A 27,944-nucleotide genomic window follows, 5' to 3' on the forward strand; every position below is an offset into this window, starting at 1 on the left:
TACTATTGATCAGACATTATACGTCAAGTTACCTTTACATCCAGATTGCAAAAACACTTCAAATTTAAGCCAAAACACACAAACAAATATATTCCTATAAAAGAATGTGTTTTAAAAAATGCACGTAGCAGTAGCTGTAGAATTTAGGAAGCTAATTTGAACTACTGCTAAAACTTGAACCTTCAGAATTGTTTTCTAATAATCAGTTTCATAAAATAAAATCAACCAGAAAGTTGACACCAAGTCCTATAGGAATCAGTACTGCAAATTTCAACAGTTTAACTTTTTTAACTGGCATCTTGATCCTGTAAATTACTTCAGTACTACACTTAGTTTTAGGTGTTATGAATAGAGCTTTACAGCTTGCTCTTTATTTGTGTACCTAATTCAAAGTGTTATAACTTTCCTTGGATATTTATTTAATTACATCTGCTTCATGTCAGTTTCATTTAAAGAATGCAAGGCTGCAATAAAAGATAACACTGCAAGTTGAAACGTTGGTCTATGTTATACAAAATACATATTCCTTCAATCTAAATATAGATGAGTCTGTCAATGGTTAAATCAACAAAACAGAGCATAATTACACAAACTACTATAGAAGACAATGACCCTTTAATTTTTCAGTTTACTGCAGGTGAACTGGCTCATAAGTGTAGTGCAAACTTAAACAATGCCAACGACTGTGTTATTTATTCTAAAAAAGGGCTTTTGCCCAAAACAAATTTGAAACTACTATACAAGAAAGAGCCTTATGATCACAGAGGGTCCTTGTCCCCAAAACAATGTGGTTACGACTGACCCCTTAGTACAATGACCTGTTGGGAAAGGATATGAGAATCGAGTCTGTCAGCTGAAATGTGATGTCTGTCACAAACCAGAAGCTCATGTTAAGTTCCATGGCTGTATATACCCTTTGCTGTCTCACCTTAGGATACAGAAGCAAGTTTTGGCCCCAGAAGATAAGCGACAAAATCCAAACCTCTGTTTGCTGTCAATGTCAGTGAGCACAAATGTAAAGTTCTGGCCAACTTGGCTGACTGCAAGGCTGAAAAAGAGAACAAAGCAGAAGTGTATTTTCAACTGACCATTAGATAAAGACGTCTAATCAAATCATGTCATTGAACCAGCATCGCTGAACTCCACTCAGATTTTCCGGAAAGAAACTTTTAAAAGTAATGCTATAGAAAATTTACCAATCTTTAATTTTTTTTTTAATATAATTATATTAATTTTACAGTGGCATTGATGTATATACAGAAACTCCATAATTTTGGTAACTTCTTTTAATCGTTACTATTATAGAAACAGATTATCTAGCCTTCATTGCATTGCTGTTTGTGAGAGCCAGCTACGTGCAAATTGGCTGCCACATTTTCTACATTAAACAGCAACTATTTCAAACATAAACAGTGACTACGCTTAATACTTCATTGACGCTTTTAAATGCCCGGTGCTCATGAAAGGCGCTGTACAAATGCAAGTTTTTTTCTCTCTTCCGTGACAGTTCACAATGAGGTAACTGATGCACCAACCTCTTTCCAAATATTTTCTGTATTAAAACCAACTTCCTTGGCTTCTGTTGAATCCACTTTGTTTTGCACCTTCTTTACATTTTACCATAAGCACTTTCTAGTTAACTGTATCATTATCCCTGCACTGCTGCTTTTTCTTCTTTATTGGGTCCACTTCATGCCTGAAGCTTAAAAGTTATGTGGCTTTATCTACAATTTTGGCTCTGTTTCTGTATTGTTATTACATCCAACCTCTGTTCCTCAACTTCCAATGTCAACCAAGCTGTCAACAGAGATGCCACATACATACTGCTCCAAGCGTGGTGCAACATTAATGCTGCAAACACACAAAAACAATAGTCTTCAGCTAAACTGGAAATGACAGAAATTGTCAAAGTCAAAACAAACATTTTTGTCTCACTTTGTTGCATGTCAAGACTGTTTCAAATAATTGCAACAAAGGAAACCGATGCCGGCCAAAAATAATTTTGAGGTTGTTATGGGCCCGGGTTGAGAGAACCCCAAAGTGTATCATGGAGTTCACCTGACCCACAACCTTTAATATATTGTGGTATGGGGAGCACATGGCCCACTCTACAGGTGTGTAGAGCAGAAATGGAAAAGTATTTTTTAAAGCAAAACAATGTTTATTCTACGAACTCAAGTTAACCTTTTTAAAACAGTGACCGTACCAGGTGCTGGAATGTGGCGACTAGGGGCTTTTCACAGTAACTTCATTTGAAGCCTACTTGTGACAATAAGCGATTTTCATTTTTTTCAACATCTTAGCAACCATCAATTCAAATACAACCCCCAAAGAATACAACACTAAGTCATGCTTTAAGCTTTCCTTTTAACATCCATAAGACTTAAAACACCTTTTACCAGAAGCACATTAGGTTCACTACTGAGAACATTTATAATTCTGAATTCACTAAATGATCAAGAGATAGTCTTTTGATGGCGCAGAGAACAGCAGTACACCTGCTTGGTCTGGCTTCAGCTCCAACACTGAAAACAAAACTAAACCACACCCTGCAGCCTGCTCAAAAACAAAAGTAAAAAGCTGACAGGCAGCCCAGCTCCACCCACTCGCTGACATCACTGCAGTAGTAAACACCCATTTCTTAAAGGTACTCTCACGACAGATACTTATATGCACACCCATTTATAAACACCCATTTCCTAAAGGTGCTCTCACATGACAAGGTAATCATATAATGTAATCCATACCTGGCAATGGGAGCATTATAAATTTACTTTTTGATACCAGTTATTTGGGCCACAAACTCTAATTTAGCTTCCAGACTTTTCAATCAGTTTATCTCACCAAAGCAGATTCGGAAATAATCAAAATGTCAGAGGAATTAGAACCAATTGTCCAAACTGTATTGAAAGCACTGACAGCACAACTCTGGGCTGTGCCTTATTCTCGATGAAAGGGCCTTAAATTATATTTTTTATTCATTCAACCAGGGGATGTAGGTACCAGCAACAAAGCCCATCTTTAATTGCCCTCAAAAATGTGGGTGGTGAGATGCAGTACTGTCAGGGAGGCAGGGTTCCATGATTTGTGACCTAATGACAATGAAAAAAACATTGATATTGTTCCAACCCAGCAAGTTGGGACCTTGGAGGGAATTTTTCATGTGGTGAGATTCCCATCTGCCTGTTGCCCTTGTCCCTCTAGGAGGTAATGGTTATGTGTTTGGGATAGGCTGTCAAAGAAACCTTGGCAAAGTGAATTACAAATTAAAGCATAAAAACATGTGATCAACACAGAATAGAAAGTTGCTGCAAACTTAATAAACTACTGTTAAGGCATACATTGGAAGATGGCCAAATACATAATGAAAATGCTGGAAAGAGAAGCACATTTTAAACTCCTTCTTCCAGATTAATTCCCATAACTGTGAAGAAATACATCAGAAACCAGGTGTCAAAGCAGAATAACAGTTTGCATATGATTTTGCCAATTTACCCCATAAAAGTTATTGAAAAAAATTATGAAACGGAGAGCACTTTGAAGAAGAGTGTAGTAGAAAACTAATTTTCAAACTACCCACAGTGACTATAAGTGATACTGTACTGGGAGTGTGAATATTCGTGCAGAAGGGATGAAACCCACAGCAAGGACACCTTTATTAGGTCACCCCTGTATTCATTGACCTGCACTGTCTCCCAGGTCCCCTAGCACATTCATCCTTGTGTTTAAAGCTCAAGAACATCAACCCTTCCCATGTTCACAAGCTCCTCCCGTTCTCGAGGCATTACATCCCTCTCTCCCTCAAATTGCGATTCATCCAACTCTAACCTTTTTGTGCACCCTTTCCTTTCATCTGTCTCTCCAACTACATCTTTCCCTCAATATGATCCTTAAAACCCATCTCTTTGAAAATGATTTTGTAGAGTGTTTTCTCTACATTAAAGAATCTATGTCAATGTAAGTTATAGTGTGTTGGTGACAGGTTGGAGCGGGGAGCTAGGAGTGATATAAGCTAGGAAAGTGGCAATTCAGATCCAAAAACACACAACCTCTTCCAAGTAAAGCATAAAATGGCTCAATAAAAAGCACTATAAGAACATCAAAGCCTATATTTTTAAAGAACAAATTCAACTAATGTTCAAAACCAAAGATTTGATAAATCAATGGCAAAAACATCTGATGGAAATACTGAAGAACTTATGGAACTGTGCTTTCATCACTCTTGTGGTAATAGGAACAACGGCAGTTCCAGTATCTATATCTAGTCACAGAAAAGCAATGTCAGAATGTAATATTGGTCAAAGCTTGCAATACCTGTCAGAGAGATATAATGAACCCACCAAAGCCAGAGATTATTTCAACTAGGGTGAATATTAAAAGATCAAAAACAGTAGTAACCAGGCTGATCATTTTAGTAGCTCCAACATTATTGGACCATAGCCTTAACGATCTGCATTGTTACGGAAAAAAACAGACAGCAAGTTCCAACAACAGGGAGTTGGTGTTCAAGTCACCCTGGTCCTCAAGAAGGTACACAGTAAGTGTCCCTCACTGACAGGCACAGCATGAGCACATAGAGCAATGAGAAGTTGCAGGACTTCCCTGATAGTTACCAACTAATGTTACGACCCCCTAGGCTACTGCACAGTCAATTCCAGCCCCACTTGACCCATCATCGCAATACAATTGAAAATAACAAATAGTTTTAACGAAAATAACCAAATTCTTTGGCCCTAGGCTGTCCCATAACTACAGTCACCAGGTTTGGAATTTAAACAATGAATTCATGAATAACAATGACTACAATTAAATATGCAGCCAATACTACAGGTTGACTATTATCTGGTTCCTAACCCTCCCCCCACCCTCTACACACTCACATAAGACAGACAAACAAATAGAGGGAAAAGAGGGGTGTTAAAATGAAAGTAAAGTAAAAAAAACAATATATGTCCATTATGAAATTGGAGAGGGTCAAATTTGCCCTGAGAGGATGAATACAAGGGTTCTATAAACGGTGGCAGCCTTTTCATGACTTCCTGGCTCAAAGATAGGTATCTTGGTCAATAGCAGCAGCAACCCGGGGGGGGGGGGGGGGGGGGGGGGGGGGGGGGGGTCCTTATTATTGTTTCTATTTTTTCTATGGTTATGTAACATTGTGTTAATTTAAGTTGTTGTTGTTAATATGTTTTGTTGTTCATTAAGGATGGGCGAATTTTTATGACTGTTATCATTATTGTTGTTGTTGGTATTTTATTACGGTTCGTTGTTGTTGTATAAATACAAAATTTTTCAATAAAAATTACTTTTTTTTTTAAAAAAGCATCCATGGATCAAAATTATAACAGCAAAAATAAAGAAATGGGAAATAAGGGAATCTACACAAAGGGCCCTTACACTAAACTCACCAGAAAAAGCTAGAGCTTCTCCATTCAAGTGAAAGTGAATTTCCAATGACAGTAGTCGTAATTACTTCAAGCAACCACACTGGAACTGAAAACTAAATTTTAAAAGTGTGTAGTGCCTCTCTATCTCTCCCTCACCCCACCAAAAGGCTGAAACACAGCTCAGGTATGGAGACAGCCTCCAGGGACACACAAGGGGAGGGGGTGAGCACATCAGCAACCATTTTTGACACAACGCCCCATTACCACAATTACAAGATGCTTTATTCATTGCCCCCCCTGAGAAGGGGTTCCGACATTACAACTACACACGAAAAATATTTCATTGGTTGTAAAACATTGAGATATCAGGTGGTCATGAAAAAGACCATATAAATGCAAGTTTTTTTTCTTTTTACCAGTCTGGCAGCTGTGACCGTTTTAATGAAACATTTTTCAATGGTCTTCAGAGTTCCCACTGTACTTCTTTTGTGCTTAGAGAGGGCTACCATGTGAAGAATAAATAGAAGTTGGTGCTTAGCAACAGGAGGCCACTTCCAGAGGAAAGGGATTTCTTTTATTCTTAGTTTTAACTTGAAACCAGAGAAGTTGGAGCCAGGTCACTGAGAAGTGAACAGCTCTCAACTCTGCCAGGAAAAGCTGGACAGGACAAGGGAGTTCCAAAGGAACAAGATACAGTTCAGATAACCGGGGAATTGGGACAGAAAGAGTGTCTAAGAAATCTGAAGTTAGGTGAACAGAGGCCAAATATTATTCAGAAGAATTCAAGGAAGAGTAATCAAAGCAGAGCTGCCAACATTTTCCAACCGAAATCAGTTTTCCACATACCAAAAATCAATATTTTGGCAGTAAAATCAATATTTTAATTTCAAAGAAAAAATTGCCATCATACTTTTATTGCACAAGTCTAAAGCACAAATGGGAAGTGCAAATCACTTCACATCATCATCATGAGTGGATTTTTTGAACTAAGTTTCAAACATTCAGTAAATCTATGAAAATGTGAATAAACCATTCACCCTTTTACATGAAGTTCAAAACTGACCTTACAACAGTATCAGAGCTCAGTTCAACCTTACTGATGCAGCTCTTTTGCATTTGTCAAATACTCTTGCAATCACCTCCTTTCATGTGGAATAGTCCTTCAAGCTACACTACATCTTAATTTCAGAGTTTACTGCGGACTTACTTAGGTCTGTATATGTAGCTTTTTTTTACACCTATCAAGCAGTTTTGCATTGAATTACATTTTGTGACAGCACTGTACTTTGGCTTGAGAGTAGATTTTCTGGACTAGAAAGTCAGAAAGTATCTTGGTTCCTAATCTGGGCCAAAGCGGAGCGGAGCCCTTGCTGACTAGACTGAAGATTTCTTCATCTTCAGCGTTTCTGTGCATGACTGACAAGACTGCCAGCGTTATATTTTGAAGGTGACGATACTTCAGCTCACTGTTTGATTTTCCCCTCAGCTGGGAGTTTTGCACCCAAACTTCGGCTGATCACCTGTCTAATGCAATACCTTCCAATATGCCAACCTGGAATTGAGCAAATTCCACTTCTAAATCATCTAGAACATCTTCCATGACATGGAATCGCTTTGCAAAGTAACAAACTGATGTAAAGTTTGTCTCCATCCTCCCCCTTGGATTTGCCACTCTTGCATCTAGCAACGATTGGTCCTGAAAGGGAAATTTGGTGGTATATAGTCACATACTACAACATTCATACTGATAAGTATGCGGCATGGTAGGACAGTTGCTTCACAGCTCCAGGTTCCCACATTCGATTCCCGGCTTGGGTCACTGTCTTTGCAGAGTCTGTACATTCTCCCCATGTCTGCATGAGTTTCCTCCGGGTGCTCCGATTTCCTCCCACAGTCCAAAGATGTGCAGGATAAGTGGATTGGCTATGCCAAATTGCCCTTGGTGTCCAAAAAAAGGCTAGATGGGGTTACGGGGAGAGGGTGATGTGGGGATAGGGTGGAGGTGTGGGCTTAGATGGGGTGCTCTTTCCAGGGGCCAGTGCAGACTCGATGGGCCAAATGGCCTCCTTCTGCACTGTACATTCTATGATTCTATGAAGTAGAAGTTACTCCTGTCTTGCGCAGTGAGGTGTCCCATCTTGAGAAACTGCCTGGCTTGTCCACCAATGATGAGGTCTTCATCGGACTTCTAATTGTAGTCGTCCTTGTATATGCAGTTAGCAGGCAATTGCATCCAGCGAAGCAACATATCCTGAAGAAAATCAAGCAACTTCTGATGTGGAGTCTGTACCTTGGGAGCTTCTTCTTGGAGCGCTAAATTGAACCTATTGAAGAAAGACACAATACGTTTCTGTGACAAAGCTTTGCATAAATCCCGGCAGCTTTTCTTTGAGATGGCTCTACTATTGTATTAACAACAGGGTTTCAAGCTGTGGGAGACTTTTTCTAGTTTTCAGCACTTGAACTGCTGCTTTTTTCCAGTCTTACTATTGTCAGTCTTGCTACCATGCAAAGAACAGCCGTTTTCTGAACAAATCCTGCACTAGTCTTTTTGGGTCTCACTGTTGCAGAGGCTTGATTCCTCAAAGAAGCCGAAACCAGACAATCACTCTTTGCCTTCAGAACATGAATGCTGTTCCTGCAAACAATGTTCTTCATGTAGATGCTGTGCTACATGTAAAACTACCTTGTCCATGTGGAGGTTCAGCAGTCTCGTTGGTGATGGTCTCTGCCGCTGGAGGCTTGGTAGAAGTCTTTCCAGAAGTCTTTCCAGAAATGTCAACCTTCAGCTGCTTAGCTCCTCTCAAGTCCTCTTTATTTCTTCTTCCTTCCAGATTCTGCTTCTTGGGAGAAGTACTCTTGCAACGCAGAACATTGGCCCAGAAATCTGTCTAGTGCTTTTTCCCAGGACAACCATCTCGTGCAGACATGTTTTGAGTATTTTGTATTTTCTAGATTGCACAATGCTGTTATCTGTGTTTTCTTTCTTCACAAAGGAAGTAACAGCTTGGTGTACCCCAATCATCACTGCTGCATTCTCCTCTTATGGCAGAGAAGTCTTTCTCTACGAGAGCCAAATAGCGAAATGTTGCGGGAGGAATGCATTCACTTGTTAATCAATTCCTCTTCACGCAGCAGCCCCTCCCCAAAGCTCACCAATCCTTTCCAGGGAGCTCCCTCTTAATATTTTCATTTTCACCCACCCCCCCAAAAAAAACTCCTTGATTAAATGACTCTCTTACTCTCCGTCAGTGCGGTGTGTAGGTTTTGACTGAGAGCTGCAGTGGATTCCGTGTTTCAACCTGAGAAATCGCATTGCCGTATTCTAGCCGATTTTCCATATGAAATAAGGAAAATCCGTGCTTGTTGGCAGCACTGTCAAAGTATTTAGAGTTAAAGCGACTATCGCAGTAACTCAATTTAAAGTGGGACAGCAGACTTCCGAGGTAGGCAAAACGTTTGATGTCATTTGAATACAGTTTGCGAATCGAGAGTTAAAGTAACTAGGAGCAGTTTGCAGAGCAGTCAAGACCCAGAAATCCAATTGGGGTTGGCGTGAAGTCCTGGACTGGATCAGAAGCTTTGTTTGAATATGTTATTTGTAAAACCTGGACTAGATTTGAGAATGCAAACCGCCAAGGGAAAACATTATTATGAGGGAATTAAAAATTTTTAAAGTGTATTTCTGGGAGTGGATTAGGAAATTCTCACATGACACTCATCTGGGGGATTCGGAGGAGAAATACACAGACACTAACTTGAGTTCAGAACAGAATGTGTGTATTTGGCCACAGTCATCCTGTCTGCTTATAAGGGACTGTGTGTAATACTGAGGCCATTTTAGATTAAAATGAACATTGTAATCTGTGGGCATTTGTTAAGCTAAGGCGGAGTAAAGGACTATTGTATTATAATCCAATTATTTTCATGTTTAACAAATACTTTTTTTCATGTTGTTAAAACTAATTAGCAGTACTGTGACTCTGCTCTTCCACGTTTTATAAAACAAAGTATAAGTTACGGTCTTTTGAGCCAGGGTTCCATTCTGGGATCTTCCCATCCAGTTATATCAACTGGGAACGTAACAAGTTTTAAAAAAAATCTATTCTCAATGGGATGTGAGCATCACTGATAAAAGCCACAGATATGTCAGACCAGGTAAAGGCAGCGGACTTCCTTCCCAACAGGACATTTGTGAACCAGATAGTTATTTTACAACTGTCGGTGATATGTTCCTAGCACCATTACATGATGAGCTTTTAATTCCAGATTTGTTAATGAATTGAATTCAAATTCCACCAGCTGCTGAGGTGGGATTTGAGCCCATGTTCACATAGCACTAGTCTGGCTCTCGGAATTACTAGCCCAACAGAATGACCACTATGCTGCCATCTCTCCCTGTTCACCCCCACCCCGGTCAATCTCTAAGGGATGGAGGGCCTCCTATTTTTTTTTAAGAATGTTTTTATTGGGTTTTATACATACACACAAAGAAACCAAAAATAAATAACAAAAACACTACATAACTGAAAAGCCCCGGGGTGGGAAATAAAAACAGGGGAAATGTAAATATATATAGAGAAGCAATGAAGAGAAAAATGTCATATACGTGTCATATAAATGTCATATACGGGGGAGGGGGGGGGGGTTAACTCCTTCTATTGTTTTGTTTTAGATACATACAGGCAAAACAAAACTGGGTGTGAGGGGCGCCTGGGTGGTATCCCTGATGTTACCTGCTTCTCCCGGTCGATTTTCTTTATGCTTTTGTGTCTTTGCTTCTGCATCGGCCATCTGTCGTTCCTTTCTCCTGTACTTTTGAACTCTCTGTTGCCTGGCTGCGTTTGTTGTGGTCATTGTAATTTCCCGTGCCCACCTTCCAGTTTATGTTTCCCCCCTCTGCGCCCCTCTGTTATTCACCTACCCTTGTCCTTCTTCCTTCCCTGCCCCACTTCCCCACCCCCACCCCCTCCCCCGCCATTCTACAGCAACCCTTTCTTTTCAGCTGTGTTTTGGTCACCTCTTGCACTGCCCCCACCCCTCCCTCCCTTCCCTCATGTCTTGGCTACTTTCCCCTGGCTCTTGGCTACTTGATTATCTATTTGTTTGTATGTTGGCCACAAACAGGTCCCGGAACAGTTGGGTGAATGGCTCCCACGTTCTGAGGAAGCCTTCTTCCGACCCCCGGATGGCAAATTAGATTTGGAGAAACGGTTGAACAGCCAGTCTCAGCTTTAAGTGAAAAATGAAATGAAAATCGCCCACAAGTCGGCTTCAATGAAGTTACTGTGCAAAGCCCCGAGTCGCCATAGTCCGGCGCCTGGTCAGGGAGGCTGGTACGGGAAGCAGGTGGTACTGCTCACTACCGGCTGAGCAGGATCCTACGATGGGCGATCAGGGAGGCAAAGGCAAGGGCGACCACCCTCCTCCCCATGAAGAGATCTGGCTGTTCTGATACCCCGGCGACCACCACTTTCGGGCAGGGCTCCACCCACATCCCCATCACTTTGGACATTGCCTTGAAGAAGGCTGTCCAGTACCCAGCAAGTCTGGGGCGACCAGAACATGTGTGCGTAGTTGGCTGGGTCTCCTTGGCACCGTTCACATCTTTTCTCCACTTCCAGGAAGAACCTACCCATTTGGGTTCTTGTTAAGTGGGCTCTGTGTCCAACCTTTAGTTGCGTCTTGCATTTTAGATCTGATCACTGCAGAGTTTTAAATTCTGGGCAAAAAAGGATTTATCCTAAGAGGTTTGGCGGTATGGAAAGGGATGGGTAGAGCATTGGGTGTCCTTGTATGCCGATGACATGTTGTTATACGTGTCAATAGGTGGAATATTGGAGATGCTTCGGGTGTTTGGGTCTTTCTCAGAGTACAAATTAATTCTCCACAAGAGTGACTATTTTGTGGTGTCTCGGCTGGGCGGGGGGGGCTGCCGCCATTCCGTAGGGCAGGCCATATTTTGGGTATCAGAACAGCCGGGGTTGGAAACTGTGCAGAGGCAGATTTTGTAGCCTTCGCCTCACTGATCGGCCAAAGGCCGGTGGGGGGGTGGACTGTATGTGTTAATGGTGACTATGGGTGATTCCTGATTCCTTTTTGTTATTTGTTTATGTTAACATGCGGGCTGCTGTTTGGGGATTGGTGGGAGGATGGGATTGTTGTTGTTGATATGGGGATTGACATTGTATTCGTTACTGCTTATTGTTGGTGGGTGTAAATTTGGGAGAAAATGTGAAAAAGGAGGAGAATAAAAATATTTATTTTAAAAAAGGATTTATCTTATGTTTTTAAACATTGTAATTTTGCAAACAGCAAATAGTCCATCTCAAGATGTTGCATGGTATGCTATACAGCCAATAAAATGTACAGAAATGTGACTGTCAATTTGCACGCAGTATGGTCCCACAAACAGCAATGAGATAAATAACCAGATAATCTGTTCGAATGATGTTAGCTGAGGAATAAATTTGGCCAGGATGACAGGAGAAATTCCCTGCCCATCGAAAATAGTGCTCTGCGAGCTTTTGTGACCACAAGAGAAGGCCGATGAGGCTTCAGTTAACATCTGATCTGAAAAGCTGCATCTCTGCCAGCCCAGCCATCCTGCAGTTCTGCAGTGAAATCTCTGCCAGCCCAGCCATCCTGCAGTTCTGCAGTGAAGTCTAAATTACATACTCATATCTTCAAAACTGGACTTAATTGTACAACCTTGTGATTCAGGGATGACAGTGCTATCACTGAGCTTCGACTGTAGTTAAACAACAAATGGCCATTTTTACCAGCCTTTAACCACTTCATAGGACTATATATTTCAAAGTATGTACTTACAGAAACATGTGTTACATTGGATAAACTCAATACATTTTAGTTCCTCTTGCATTGTTATCACAATCTCCCCGATTTTCTCATTCCAACTTTGGGGGGAAAAAACTATGCTAAATTTTCTTGTCTTTTCCATCACTAAAAACATAATTTTAAACACTGCTCTTTTCTTCTAAGATTCCATGCATAATTTTGTGCAAGAAATAAGAGTGAGTAATTAGGCACTTTGAGCTTACTCCACTGATCTGATCCACGTAGCTAATACACTAGCTCACCACCTTGCACCATCTCCATACCCCTTAATTTGAAGCAGCATACAATAAAGAGGTCAGCAATTGAACAACCAATGGATCAGTTCAAAGTTCTGCAATCCTGCTACATTCACCTGAATGATGGTGGACAATTAAACAACTAGCCGGCAGAAGCAGGCTCCAAAAATATCCCCACCCTCAAAAGACGAGGCCGAAACATTTGTACCCATTTTCAGCCAGAAGTGCCAGGTGGGTGATCCATTGTGGCCTCTTCCTCAGATCCCCTGCATCACAGATGCCAGTCTTAAGCTAATGCAATTCACTCCAAATGGCATCAAGAAATGGAAGAAGGCATAAAAGACAACAAAGACTATTGCCACTGAATTTCCTGGCTTTGGTACTGAAAATGTGTTACACCTCTAGCCAAGCTGTTTCAGTAAGCTGCAATATTGACATTTACCCAACAATGTGGAAAATTGGCCAGGATGCGCTGTTAACAAAAAGCAGGGCAAAATCAAACCATCTAACTACCATCCCAATAGTCTACCCTTCATCAGCAGCAAAATGATGGAAGGTGTTGATCGACAATGCTATCAAGCAGCACTTACGTAACAATAATCTACTTACTGATGCATAATTGGATTCCACCAAAGCTACTCGGTTCAAAACCAGGACAAAAGTGCTGAATTCCAGAGATGAGGAGTTGCTGCCCTTGACAACAAAGCAGCATTTGACGGAGTGTGGCATCACACAGCCCTAACAAAATGAAGGCAATGGGAATCAGTGGGAAAGCTCTCCTCTGGTTGGAATCATGCCGAGCACAGCAGAAGATGGATGTAGTTGTTTAGGCCAATCATCTCAGGCCCAGGTCACTGCTGCAGGAGTTCCTCAGGGTAGCGTCCGAGACCCAACATCATCTTCAACTGCTTCAATCAATGACCTTAACAGGGGATGTTTGTTGATGACTGCGCAGTATTCAGTACCACTCGTGACCCCTCTGATACTTAAGCAGTCCATGTCCACATGTAGCACAACCTGGACACCATTTAGGTTTGGCTGATAAGCAGTAAGTAACATTCATGTCACACAAGTGGCAGGTAATAATCATCTTAAACAATAGAAAATGAAAACACCTGCACTTGCCATTCAATGGAATCACATTCAATAAATCCACCACCATCAACATCCTCTGAGTTACCATTGACCAAAAACTAAACTAAACCAGCCATATAAATATAGAGGCTACAAGAGCGGGTCAGGAACTGGTGATTCTGCAGTACATCCGCTCCTGACTTCCACAGTCTTTTCCATCTACAAAGCACTGTGGCACAGCGGTTAGCACTGCTGGCTCACAGCGCCAGGGGCCCAGGTTCAATTCCAACCTCGGCTGCATGCCTGTGCAGAGCTTGCACATTCTCCATGTGTCTGCGTGCGTTTCCTCCGGGTGCTGCGGTTTCCTTCCACAGTCCAAAGATGTGCCGGTTAGGTGGATTGGCCATGCTAAATTGCCCCTTGGTTAGGTGAGTTATGGGGCTACAGGGTATGGGTGGAGGAGTTATCACAGGTAGGGTGCTCGATCGGAAGGTTGGTACAGACTCGATGGGCCAAATGGCCTCTTTCTGCACTGTAGGGATTCTATGAAATCAGGACTGCAATGGAATGCTCTCCAATTGCCTGGATGTGTACAGTTCCAACAATACTTAAGATGCTCTTAACACCATTCATGACAAAGCTACCAACTTGATCAGCACTCAAACCACCACTTTAAAACATTCATTCCCTCCACCACCAACACACATTGATAGGCTTATTAAGATCATGGTTGATCTGATTGTAACCTCACCTTCATATTCCTGCCTTCCCCTGATAACATTTCATTCTCTTGCTCATCAAGAATCTAACTACCACTGCCATGAAAACATTTCAAGGCTCTGATTCCACTGCCTTTTAAGGAAGAGAATTCCAAAACCCTCAGAGAAAGAATTTCTCCCAACTGTCTTAAATCAGCAACCCCTTATTTTTATAAAAGTGACCCTTAACTCTATATTGCCCCTCAAGGGGAAACATCCTTTCCAAATTCACCCTGTTAAGGCCCCTCAGGATCTTATATGTTTCAAACACGTTGTCTCTTACCCTTCTTAACTCCAGCGGATACAAGCCTAACTCGTCCAACCTTTCCTCACAAGGCAACACGCCCATTCTAAGTTTATAAGTCCAGTAAACATTCTCTGAAATACTTCCAATGCATTTACAGCCTTCCTTAAATAAGGGGACCAATACTGTACACAGTTTTCCAAATGTGGCCTCACCAATGCATAACCTCCCTACATTTTGTGTTGAATTCCCCTCACAGCAATGATAACATTCTGTTAGATTTCCTCATTACTTGCTACACCTGCATACTAGCCTTGCATACATGCAAGTTCTGCTTCAAAGCACACGCCATCCTGAGTTGGAACTATATTGCCGTTATTTCATTATCTTTGGGTCATGCAACCGGAACTCCTTTTCTAACAACACTGTACGCCTAACTACACCAGACAGGATAGTGGCTTATTGTCACCTTCGAGTGTACTTAGGGATGGGCCGCAAATGCTGGTCTTGCCAACAGTGCTCACATCTCATGAAACACCTAAAAAGAAATTGCTGAGTATTCAAAAATCTAGCAATCTGCCTTGAATGGGCTCAATGACTGAACATTCACAAACTTAAAACAAATGAGTTTCCATGCACTAAAAACCAGTTTCACAACTAGTTTTCCAACAAAACGTCTAAAGTCAATACTCATCATATACAGAGCGTGGAAACATGGTGTAATCACATAAACGTTGTACACTGACACAGATAAAGGTATGCAGGATTGTCAAATTAGCAAATGTTTCTGCTGATAAGCAAAGACATTTGAAACACTAAGATGGGTAAAGCACTTTTCTACAATCCTTTCCTCTCACCTAAGACACGTCACCATTCTCCAACCAAGAACATCAGTGCCAGGTTACTGTCACAATCCATCAAACATTCGGTCGCAATTTTCCTATCCATTGGCAAAGTGCCAACACTTTTTCTAAACATTCCCAGCAGAGAATAGGAACATATTGTGACACCCATAAATTAGCTGAATAATATATAACAATAATGATAATAAGAACAGTTTTGGCCTGTCACAACTATTGCTCCATTGAAATTTTACAACCATGGGCTGACAGCTGGCTAAATAAATCTTGTAAAATGTTACTGCAACACTAAGGCACTTTGTATACTGAGGCATTAAACTCTCATCTGATTTTCCATTCTCTCTGTCCCCTTTCCTCCCCATTCCATATCCCAATTCCTCCCTCAGATGGGAGACATTCCACCTTCTTGCAAAGAACATAAATCAAGAGAAAGTAAGAGAAGCAGAGTTCAAAGTTGTTATCTGTCCACATGTTCTTTGTCTCCACTTCCCTCAAAAATTAGCCTCAGGTTTCAGTGAGCTTTAGATAGTGTTTGCTGTTGAGGCATAGCTGCTCTGATGTGCTGCCCTTATCAGCAGTCGGGACTGCTTGAGGCGCACGCGACTGCCAACCTTTACTGGCGGTGGTGGTGACTGAGTTAGGGGTGGCCAGGATTGGGGAGGAAAATATGACACTGAAGATAAGGAAAGCCCAATGACAAAGTTGCCCTTGTTGGAGGGCTTGGGGAGTTGGGTAGGACAGCAGGGAAGGAGATGGGGATGGCAGGAGACTGATGGAATGGGGGGGGGGGGGGGGGGGGGGGGGGGGATGGGGATAACATGGGAAGGATGGAATGATACGGGGGTTTAAGAAAGTATTGATGCAATAAAGGTACTAATTTCACAGCAAATGTAAATGTCAATTGGAAGGGAGAGCACAGCACGGGGTGGGGGAGGGGGCACATTACTACCTGCACTGCACACGTTTTGTAGGTATTGGTTAGCTTATGCTGGATTTGCTGGATATGATCTGTGATTAATAAAAAATCAAGCCAGCAAAAGTTGAATTTTTGTCTTCTCTAATAACATGTCATGAAAATTCAACATTTTCATAATTCCATAAATATTTTTAATATACTGAATATACATCATGCATAACCCAAAGTTAACACCTCAGCTTGCTCAATAATAAATACATGGTGCTAGATAATAAATCATTCCCTTTCAAAGAAAAGCATTGTACAGCTAGGCATTGCTCAAAATATCTATAGAGGGCGCTATTAAGTAAGTAAATACATTGTTTTTGATTTTTAAAAAGCAAAAGCAATAGCCAAATTTTAAATAACCGATTTAAGTATTAATTTTATTGCATAAATTTAAAAAATAAGCTAAAATGAAGACACAAAGTTACAAACTTTGTACATAATCACACAATATCAAGATGTTAAAATAAAACACTCATAAAATATTTCCAGCATGTCTTAAATGAGCACCAATCCCCTCTCTCATTAACTTATAATTAACACTGCCAAAAGTCCAATGAATATTACTGAAGTGCATGAAACTGGGCTGGTATGCGTAACGTTCACAAGCCACCCATAGCTGTGCTATGCTGAAGTGAAGATTTAATTTACAGCTTCTCTCAGGCACTCCACTGCTTTCAACTTCAAGGAAATAGCAGCATTATGATGACACTAAACAGAATTATGATTCAGAGCACCTGCGGTAAATTACAATACCTGCTTAACAGGCAAATAAAAACAGTTTCCTCATTTTTATGTGCGAGGGGAGTGCTTTAAATGAGATTTTAAAGGCACAAAACACAACCATGTTTCTTTGTTATTTTCCAGAGCAATTTTATAGCATCTTTATCTCATAAACTTTGCAATGATAACAGTACCTGTCCACATAGAAAGGGAAACAAAACTTGGTCAATGTCTGCAGAACTTCCTGTGGAGAGAAAACAGAGAATTTATACATCTTACGGGGCCCAATAAATCTAATATTAACTACACCATACAATTACAGCCTCCTCTCCCGCTAACCCCCACTCCCCACCCTCCTCCCTTGCTCCATGACAAAATGGGAGACAGCAAGAGATAGGGCACTCATCATTTACAGAAAGAAGCAATGAGCAGTCAATTACTTGTTATAAGAAACAATATCAACCTTCATTAAAAATGGAAAAAACTGATCAAGATTCACGCATGGACAGGCTGCAGGGGTTACCTCGTGCAATCTCCCAGGGGGATTTGGAGGTTGAGATGCTGAGAGTTAACACCTCCCCTGGGGCTCTCTTCAGCTTGGCCATATGGATCATACTAAATAACACCAAACCACATGGGCTTATCTTGGCCCAGACTGCCACTCCTGCCAGAGCTTTGGCTGTTACCTAGAAACAGCGGCTGATGGGATTAGAAAACCAATGGCAGAGTGTGGTTTGGACAAAAGAGAAGACCACAAAATGCAGCATCACCTTTCTCCAGTCACATTTTTTTTTTAGCAATGCAAAATGGTAGGCACATGAAATGTTTTAAGCACATGGAACTATTTTACAACACAACGGGTTTTTTTTTTAATTGTTTGCTTTTTAAGTTACATGTCACCATACCACTGCAACATTTGATTAATGAAATTTGAAAGGATACATAATTTTTTGAAAAGGTCTTGTGGTCAAGTTTCAAAACCCTACTGCTGAGACAATACAATCAACGAATATGCTGGAGAGCACAGAACCTATGTAAGCAAGGAGGGGGCAGAAAGGACAGAAATAGTTTTGGGAAAAATCATTTGCTCAGATAAAGGGCACTTGCTGAAAACCCATTTTAAAATCCAACTCAAACAGCAAATGGAAGATTTCTAATATCAGTGCTCTTTCCACTTCTGTAAAAATATGCATGTTGGATTATATCACATTCAATACGTTTGTCTGACATTTTAACCAACATCGAGAATTTCTAAAAATTGTAAATTTAGGTTCCATGAAATAATCTTTATAGACATAACCGTTATAATCCATAATGTCACGTAAAATACATTTCCTACAATGCATTGATATATAGCAGCACATCAAGAATCAAATAAAATGACTTTGCAAGTATGTTCAAATTCATTTTTATATCTGTTTCATAATATCAATCCTTTTTAAAAATTTTCTTAAATCTATTTACATTCAGATGGGGCAAAATATTTTTTTAAAATCCTCATTATAGTAAGCTAGCACTTGTGTTTGCAGCTTACAAACTATGTCGTTTACATTACACAAATAATTTTCATAAAATGGTTTGTAATGTTAATTACATTTTCACTTTATATTCATATATTTTACTTGTGGATGAGAAATAGCTAATTAAATTTTCTTGTGGTCCCAGTGAACCAGTTCAAGCTGTGGCTGGATTGCCTAAAGCCAATTTGAACCTTCCTGATAAATTAAACATTATTTTGCACACGTAACAGTTCTCTTACCAGTACTCTTGAATGTCGCACACTGAATTTCTAGCAGTAACTTAAGGTTAAACAGCCCATGCGCTTAGTTATACAGTCATCACAAATCATGCAAGATATTTTATTCCCACAAGTTTTCCTACAGAAATACTTATTCTAAATCATTAAATGTGATGCAGTTGTAACCATTGCTCTAATCAAATGACAGCAAAGAATCACACTTGTGATCCATTATTCCATTTAATCCATCAACCGCATGTTGCAACAGATCGGCCATTTACTAACTATCTTTGGTATCTTTACATAAACTCTTACAATTCGAAGCAATCAATTTTTTCTGCTGCAAAACTAAACTCACTTCATGATAGAACCATTTCAGAGGCAGGGCAAAGCAGCTGATACAATATTGCATGCTATAATCACACGAGGCTCTATCACACGAGGCACTAATTAGCCCTTCTTCCACTTTCCAGGAAGTCTTGTACTCTTCAGTGCAATATATTATTGATTGTATTTGCTCATACCTTTCTGCAATTACAAACCCGTTCCAATGCACTACAAAACATTAAGGCCACTCGTTCAGCACATAAGAATTACTTAATGTCTTGTAAGTTCAGATACCTAAGTTTACCAATTCGTTTTTGATACTCTTTTGGCATACCATCAACTTTCGTGAGAATATTTTACAAAGAACGTGGTAGCAATTAAATGATCTGAGAATCGTTAAAAAGGATTTTAAGAGACTGGATTGTTTATTGTTCACAAATACTACATTATGGGAGAAACTTGCATTCACAGAGAAGTGTACATATAGTCCAATTTTGAAGGTTTAAAGTGATATTATATTATACTTCATAAAATCTATACTGTACAGACCACCATGCATTAATAAAATACAGGGTGGAGCATGTATCTATGGACTATGAATTGGGCAGAAAATAATTCCATTCAATTAAATGCACTCAAATAGTTTTTGTAGTTGAAATCAACATGGTTTTCTTGTGCATGTTAAATTTGAAAGGCTAAGTTTTGCCAGCTATGTGAAGTAATGTCAGCTGAATGTAGAAAAGCACCCTAGAGAAAATGCAAGTTGCATTTTACACAAGTAACTTACACATTACCTTAAACCATGAATCAACCAAGCCTGGTGAGGTTTGAACAAAGATGATGGAACAGAGGGTTTATCACTGTGTGCGCACTACACACAAGTACTGTGCATTAAAAAACATTATTTTGTTTAGCAAATTGCATCAAAAATTACTGCAATAAAACAGCTTTAACATAGTGGCAGCAAAGCTATTTGTCTTGTGTTCTGCACCTTTTTTTCAGGATTCCAAGACTATCCTTTTTTTCCTGAAAATCCAATTGTTTCCTATTTCAACAACCATTTATTTTGTGATCTGATTTCAAGCTTGTTATTTCGAACAGGAAACTGGTATATACCAAGCAGTCACATTTGCAAAGAGTAGGGCATGATCCATGTCTCTTGTGGGATTCAAAGCAGCCATGTCACTGCTGGCTATAGGACATGCACCACCTGTCTCCATTCCCTCAGGTTCCACTCTTTTCATTATCAAACTACCGCTGACATTATAAGCTTCACATGCACTGTCTAAAATCCTTACCAATCAATATTTTCAACCATACACATATTGATGACTGCAGCTCATTGATTAAGTTAGCTTCAACTGCAAAGTTTTAAGCAAAAATACTTAAAGATGCTGACTTCAAACAAAATGCTGCTGTGCTAAACATTCAATTGATCATGAATTTATGCTTCTCGTCTATATTAATGAAGTTTTTCATTTACTTTCAAAAATCAAGAATCAATGTACATTACTGGAGTGGATTTACAATATAATGGAAAGTATATCTTCCTGATAGCTAAAAAGACAAGCTTTTTGTTGTCCCCTGATCAGCACATTATATAAACCTGATGTAAATGTTTTTAAACATATACTATCCTCTGCCCAGGCACAGAATTCAAGAGCAAAAAGAACATACCTCCAGTTGCTCAATGGTGTGAATGCAGTAGCAATTAAATAAAAGAGGGTCACTGTCACGATCGGTACACCTCGTCGAAAAAAATCATTCTACTCATTTCTTCCAATTTCTTTACATCAAACAACTTTAGGAAGCTCTACTTTGCATCGAAAATTCCCCCAGGTTGATGACTGGATTTCGATTTGTGTTAATTGAGCCACCTTGAACCACTGTATTTAGCTCAGTAACACCTCAAGCCTGTTCTTCCCATTAGGTCAATAACATTCGCAATTTAAAATAGGGGTTCAGAAAAGGGAAAAAACAGTATCAGTCAGATTTTTCAGAGGGTATAATTTCATGGCATTGCTGGTGATGGTGGTCACTGATTAGTTAGCTTTCTTAGTTCAAATCTGAAAAATCCCAGCGTTAACCAGTTACATTTGAAAATTATGCTTTTCAGTTTATTTACAAATAACTTGTTTAAAATGTGTTAACAACAGCATTGGGGAACTTTATCTAAGGCATTCTAAGCCCAAAAATGAGCGATAAATGCAATCTTTCATGAAAAGCTTTTTTTATGTTTCATAATATTTGATGGCCAGTAACAGTAATTTATTTTTAAATGAGTGTCATACTTAAACCAAACGCAAATGTAACCGACTCTGGGCATGTTCGTAGAATCATAGAACTTCCAGTGCAGAAGGAGGCCATTCGGTCCATCGAGTGTGCACTCACCATTGGAAAGAGCACCCTAACACAAGCCCACACCTCCACCCTAACCCAGTAACCCCACCCAAATGTTTTGGACACTAAGGGCAATTTAGAACGGCCAGTCCACCTAATCTGCACATCTTTGGACTGTGGGAGGAAACCGGAGCACCCAGAGGAAACCCACGCAGACACGGGGAGAACGTGCAGACTCCGCACGGACAGTGACCCAAGCTGGGAATCGAACCTGGGGCCCTGGAAGCAACTGAGCTAACTACTATGCTACTGTGGTGCCAGTTTTGTGCGATGTTTTCCTGTGCAGTTCAAATGTTTGATTTGATTTTGATTTATTGTCACATGTATTAGTATACAGTGAAAAGTATTGTTTCTTGCATGCTCTACAAACAATACATACAGTACATAGGGAAGGAAGGAGAGACTGCAGAATATAATGTTACAGTTATAGCAAGGTGTAGAGAAAAGATCAACTTAATACGGGGTCGGTCCATTCAAAAGTTTGATGGCAGTAGGGAAGAAGCTGTTCTTGAGTCGGTTGGTACGTGACCTCAAACTTTGGTGTCTTTTTCCTAATGGAAAAAGGTGGAAGAGAGTATGTCCGGGGTGCGTGGGGTCCTTAATTATGCTGGCTGCCTTTCTGAGGCAGCAGGAATTATAGATAGAGTCAATGGATGGGAGGCTGGTTTGCATGATGGATTAGGCTACATTCACGACCTTTTGTAGTTTCCTGCGGTCTTGGGCAGAGCAGGCTGCATACCAAGCTGTGATACAACCAGAAAGAATGCTTTCTATGGTGCATCTGTAGAAGTTGGTGAGGGTCGTAGCTGACATGCCAAATTTCCTTAGTCTTCTGAGAAAGTAGAGTCGCTGGTGAGCTTTCTTAACTATAGTGTTGGCATGGGGGGGACCAGGACAGGCTGTTGGTGATCTGTACACCTAAAAACTTGAAGCTCCCGACCCTTTTGTACTTCTTTCCCATTGATGTAGACAGGGGCATGTTCTCCACTACACTTCCTGAAGTTGATGATAATCTCCTTCGTTTTGTAGACATTGAGAGGGAAATTATTGTCGTTGCACCAGTTCACCAGATTCTCTATCTCGTTCCTATACTCTGTCCGACCCACTACGGTGCTGTCATCAGCAAATTTGAAAATGGAGTTGGAGGGGAATTTGGCCACACAGTCATATGTGTATAAGGAGTATAGTAGGGGGCTGAGGACGCCGCCTTGTGGGGCATCGTGTGTTGAGGATGATCGTGGAGGAGTCAGATGGCGAATTTGATTTTCTCCATTTGGCAAGATTCCGAGAGGTCGGACAGCCAATCTGCAGCTTTGGGTGGTGCTGCTGACCGCCAGCCAAACAGGATTCTACGGCGGGCGATCAGGGAGGCAAAGGCAAGGGCGTCCACCCTCCTCCCCAGGAATAGATCTGGCTGGTCCGAAACCCCGAAGACCGCCACTTTCGGAAATGGCTCCACCCTCATTCCCACCATTTTGGACATTGCCTCGAAGAAGGCTGTCCAGTACTCTGCAAGTCTGGGCCAAGACCAGAACATGTGGGCATGGTTGGCCGGGCCTCCTTGGCACCATTCACGTCTATCCTCCACCTCCGGGAAGAACCTATTCATGGGGGGTCTTGTTAAGTGGGCTCTATGTACCACTTTTAGCTGCGTCAGGCTGAGCCTTGCACACATGGAGGTGGAGTTGACCCCATGCAGTGCTTCGCTCCAGAGTCCCCACCCTATCTCAATCCCCAGGTCCTCCTCCCGCGAGGGAGAGTGGGAGTGCGTTCCATCTTTGCAGGTCCTTTTTTACTTCCTCCGTCAGACTGGTGAGGTTCCATTTGTGGATCCCTTTCCAGTCATGGGCTATTTGGATCCCCAAGTAGCAGAATTTGTTCGGGCTTGTTTAAACGGCAGTCACGTTAGTGCTGCCCCCCTCCTCTCTTTCCCCCCCCCCTCCTCTCTTTCCCCCCCTCCTCCTCTCTTTCCCCCCCTCCTCCTCTCTTTCCCCCCCTTCCTCCTCTCTTTCCCCCCCTTCCTCCTCTCTTTCCCCCCCTTCCTCCTCTCTTTCCCCCCCTTCCTCCTCTCTTTCCCCCCCTCCTCCTCTCTTTCCCCCCCTCCTCCTCTCTTTCCCCCCCTCCTCCTCTCTTTCCCCCCCTCCTCCTCTCTTCCCCCCCTCCTCCTCTCTTTCCCCCCCTCCTCCTCTCTTTCCCCCCCTCCTCCTCTCTTTCCCCCCCTCCTCCTCTCTTTCCCCCCCTCCTCCTCTCTTTCCCCCCCTCCTCCTCTTTCCCCCCTCCTCCTCTCTTCCCCCCCCCTCCTCTCTTCCCCCCCCTCCTCTCTTTCCCCCCTCTCTCTCTCTCCCCCCATCTCTCTCCCCCCTTTCTCTCTCTCACTCCCCCCCCCTCTCCTTCTCCTTCCCCCCCTCTCCTTCTCCTTCCCCCCCTCCTTCTCCTCCCCCCCCCTTCTCCTTTCCCCCCCCTCCTTGTGGGTGTACTGGGAAGATCTCGCTTTTGCTCATGTTGAGTTTGTAGCCCAAGAAGACGGCAAACTCTTTCTGGAGCGCGTTGATTCCGTCCATGCTGCTCTGTGTGTCCGAAATGTAGAGGAGCAGGTCATCTGCATAGAGTGAGACTCTGTGCTCTCTGCCTCCCCTTCAGATCCCCCTCCAGCTTTTTGCTGCTCTCAGCACGATTGCTAGTGGTTCGATCGCCAGAGCGAACAGTAGTGGGGACAGTGGGCATCCTTGTCTGGTGCCCCTGTGCAGCTGGAAATATCGGGAGTTGGTATTGTTGGTCTGTACACGCGCCATGGGAGCATTGTATAGGAGCTTTACCCAGGAGGTGAACCCTGTTCCAAGCCCGAACCGCTCCAGTACCTCTATGAGGTATACCATTCGACTCTGTCGAAGGCCTTTTCTGCGTCTAGGGAGACGATCACCTCTGGTGTTCTCTCCCCGGAGGGGGTCATTATCACGTTCAACAGGCACCTAATATTCGAGGTAAGCTGTCTGCCTTTGACAGAGCCCGTCTGGTATTCTGCGACCACCTCAGGTAAATTTTCCAATGTTGACTGACACAATTTACTACTGAGCAAATAAAGCCAGTAATTAAGTATAATTCAAGAAAATTGGTGGAGTCTTGTGTGTGTGCTCACTTTAAAGGAAACCGACTATCCTGAAAGTGCAATTGGTTATTGTTAGTTACTTTAAATGGATTCTGCAGGAAAAACACCAGTTATTTCAATTAATATATTATGGTAGGAAGCGAAATATTCTATTGCTTGTTCAATTGGGCCAAGTCCTGTTTAAGGGCGAGCACATGGACTGATATGAATTAATTCCACAGCTGAATCCAAAAGAAAATCACGAATGAAACTTTGTGAGAATCTAATTTAAAGAAAATGAATTACCAGTTCCCAACATCGCACCATTGTAATTAATTGCTCTCTTTAGATGAAGTCACCAATGGCCCCTAAACTTGGTTACAATCTGATTAAACATACAGGGATTGTATAGAAACATAGAAAGATAGAAGGTAGGAACAGGAGGAGGCCATTCAGCCCTTAGAGCCTAATCCGTCATTCATCACGATCATGGCTGATCGTCCAACGCTATAGCATAATCCTGCTTTCCCATAACCTTTGACCCATCAGTGCCACATCTAGCGAATCTTGAATGTATTCAGTGTCTTAGCCTCAACTATGAATTCCACGGCTCACCACTCTGAGTGAAGAAATCTCTAAATGGAATTAAATGATCAATTCCCCACCCCCACCCCCCACCAAACATATACACAATCCTAAATAAACACTTTTGAATAATTCAAATAACACATTTTTGCATAGACGGGACAAAATAATAATAATTTTTATTAGTGTCTCAAGTAGGCTTACATTAACACTGCAATGAAGTTACTGTGAAAATCCACCCGTTGCCACATTGTGGTGCCTGTTCAGGTGCACTGAGGGAGAATTCAGAACGTCCAATTCACCTAACAAGCACATCTTTCGGGACTTGTGGGAGGAAATCGGAGCATCCGGAGGAAACCCACAGAAACATGGGGAGAACATGCAGACTCCACACAGACAGTGGCCCACGCCGGGAATCGAACGAGGGACCCTGGAGCTGGGAAGCAACTGTGCTAACCACTGTGCTACAGTGCCGCCCACTGCATATGTGTTTATATGTAAACATGTTTGCTGCTGTCCTTTCACAAATGCAGTATAAACTTATCATTAACAAAGTAAGCATCTTTTTGGTTGTAAAAGTAGTAATGTTCTCCCTAACATAAGTATAAAGGATCCAGGGTGAATCCCTAATAAAAAGATTCTGAAACGTGCCAACTCAGAATTTCTAAGGGTTTCCATATGGATTCAGTCGCCTCAGTAGGAGCAAACATTGAGATAATCATCAGAAGTAGTAAGAAAAAGGTTGTAAGTTAAATACGTGTTCCTTCTCGTTTTGTACGGGAAAAATAAACTAGAATTGTATTTGAAATATGAGAAAATAGCGTTAGAAATAAGTGCTTCGAGGGCAGCACGGTGGCGCAGTGGTTTGCACTGCTGCCTCATGGCGCCGAGGTCCCACATTCGATCCCGGCTCTGGGTCACTGTCCATGTGGAGTTTTGCAGATTCTCCCTGAGTTTACGTGGGTTTTGTCCCCACAACCTAAATATGTGCAGGGTAGGTGGATTGGAAAAAATGAATTGGGTACTCCAAACCAAAAAAAAATCCACGTAATTCGGTCACTATCACGCTCCGCTGTATTATGCCCCACCCGCCATTCAATTGACTCCTGATATTAGTCTGAAAACGGTCATTTAGGACAATACCAGGAAACTACTGACACCAGCAGTACCAAGATGAATCAAACCCTCAAGAAAAGCAAGGAAAATATTTAAATGAGAAGATCACAGGAAATTATTCATCTTTGCTCGGTGAAATTGTACTGCATTCTTACTCATGAGCTATAAACATGAACTACTCCACACCTGAATAATCCTGAAACGTTGAACTTGTATTCTGCAGCTGTATCATTCGCCAGCGCTTCTACATATACCCTTCAATTTGTTCACAATCGTGTTCTAAACTACAGATCGATGCTATTTTGCTAATCGTTTGGCAGCTAAGCAAACGAGGTTTACTTTTTGGGAACTTTGGTGCCCAAAAATAAATGGAAAATATATGTCCAGATGCTTGTCCTGAGAAAAAAATACACCTCAAATTGTCCAGGAGGGGATTCTGGAAGGTTCAAACCCAGATTTTGTAAGGGTTTCTCTGTGGGTGAGTCACCTGGAGGTGGACCCCTTTTCTACAACACAAGCTGCAGTAAACCAGGTAAATTTAAATGTCCATTGAAATAGACAGGATGGGGTTAAGTAAGCGTCTAAGAAAGTGGTTCAAATTTAGGAGCTGGATCCAGAGGACGGGAAGCTGGAGGTCAAGAGGGTGGGAGGAGGGATCAGACACTGGGGTTGAAGGGCGTCAGGTCAGTGCTGTAGACAGAGTGTTGTGTCAGAGGGAATCCCATGGGGATTCAGGCAAGGTAGTCGGGGTGGGAGGGAGCCCTGTGGCGGGAGGATTAGCCAGGGGGTGGGGGAGTCCTTGGAATTCAGGGTGTCCTTGCGAGGATTGGGGGTGTGGGAAATGTCCTGTGTGGCGGTAGTTAGAGGAAGTGGACAGTCCCATGGGAGGCGTGTAGTCAGGGGGCAGTGAGAGTCCCCTGGGAGATGTGGTGGGTATGGGGGGGGATCTTGTCGTGGAGCAAAGGGGATGTGCAAGAGGCCAGAGTTTGAGAAATAGTCTCAGGTTGCAGAGATGAAAAGCTAGTGCACAAACTCAATACGTTACCCAGCTACTATCAGATTACAATTTTTATTCATATGATTTCACTTCTCTGTATTATACATGTGTCCTGTTATTGACAACATTACGTATATTGTCAGGAATGCCTAATTTTACAAGATGATTATGTTTTAAAATGTGCCCGAGACAGGACATTCTAAAAAGGTTGGCATGGAGGCCAAATTCCTGATGAACAACTCAGTTTGGAGAAATACCCATGTGATCCAGTTGCCAGGGTGAGAGAAACTGAAATAGAAACCCAGCAAGGTGAAGCAACAGTTTTAGCATCTTTCACAGTATCGCAGGAAAGAACAGCTGGGGCTGAGGTGCAGGAACAAAAAAACTACTGCAGTGGAAAAACAAGAGCTGTTTTATGTTACCAATCAAATAGGTGCTGTTACGAATTCGGGTTCTGTTCAAAAGAAAGGGAACAGAACAGGCAGAGGCTCTAGAGGAATGAGGTGACAGGGAGTCTTGCTGGTGATGATCATAACCAGAAAAACCTAGGCAGAGTGGAACAACAGTTGAAGGACACTGCAAATGTGGACCAGAC

General features: G+C 41.8%; 1 protein-coding gene across 8 annotated transcripts in view; it reads right to left on the reverse strand.

Annotated features, from left to right (window-relative positions):
* Positions 1-27,944, reverse strand: part of LOC119955553 (DENN domain-containing protein 1A-like) — a 641,178-nt gene that overhangs the window by 395,919 nt on the left and 217,315 nt on the right. For all 8 annotated transcript variants that reach the window (XM_038781844.1, XM_038781841.1, XM_038781843.1 and 5 more), the window contains exons 4-5: positions 17,296-17,345; positions 929-1,048 (exon numbers count right to left, since the gene is read on the reverse strand). In XM_038781844.1, coding sequence (XP_038637772.1) covers positions 929-1,048; positions 17,296-17,345 — 170 coding nt within the window. The remainder of the gene's footprint in view (positions 1-928; positions 1,049-17,295; positions 17,346-27,944) is intronic.

The sequence above is a fragment of the Scyliorhinus canicula genome, chromosome 21 (assembly GCF_902713615.1).
Source record: "Scyliorhinus canicula chromosome 21, sScyCan1.1, whole genome shotgun sequence".
Taxonomy (NCBI): domain Eukaryota; kingdom Metazoa; phylum Chordata; class Chondrichthyes; order Carcharhiniformes; family Scyliorhinidae; genus Scyliorhinus; species Scyliorhinus canicula.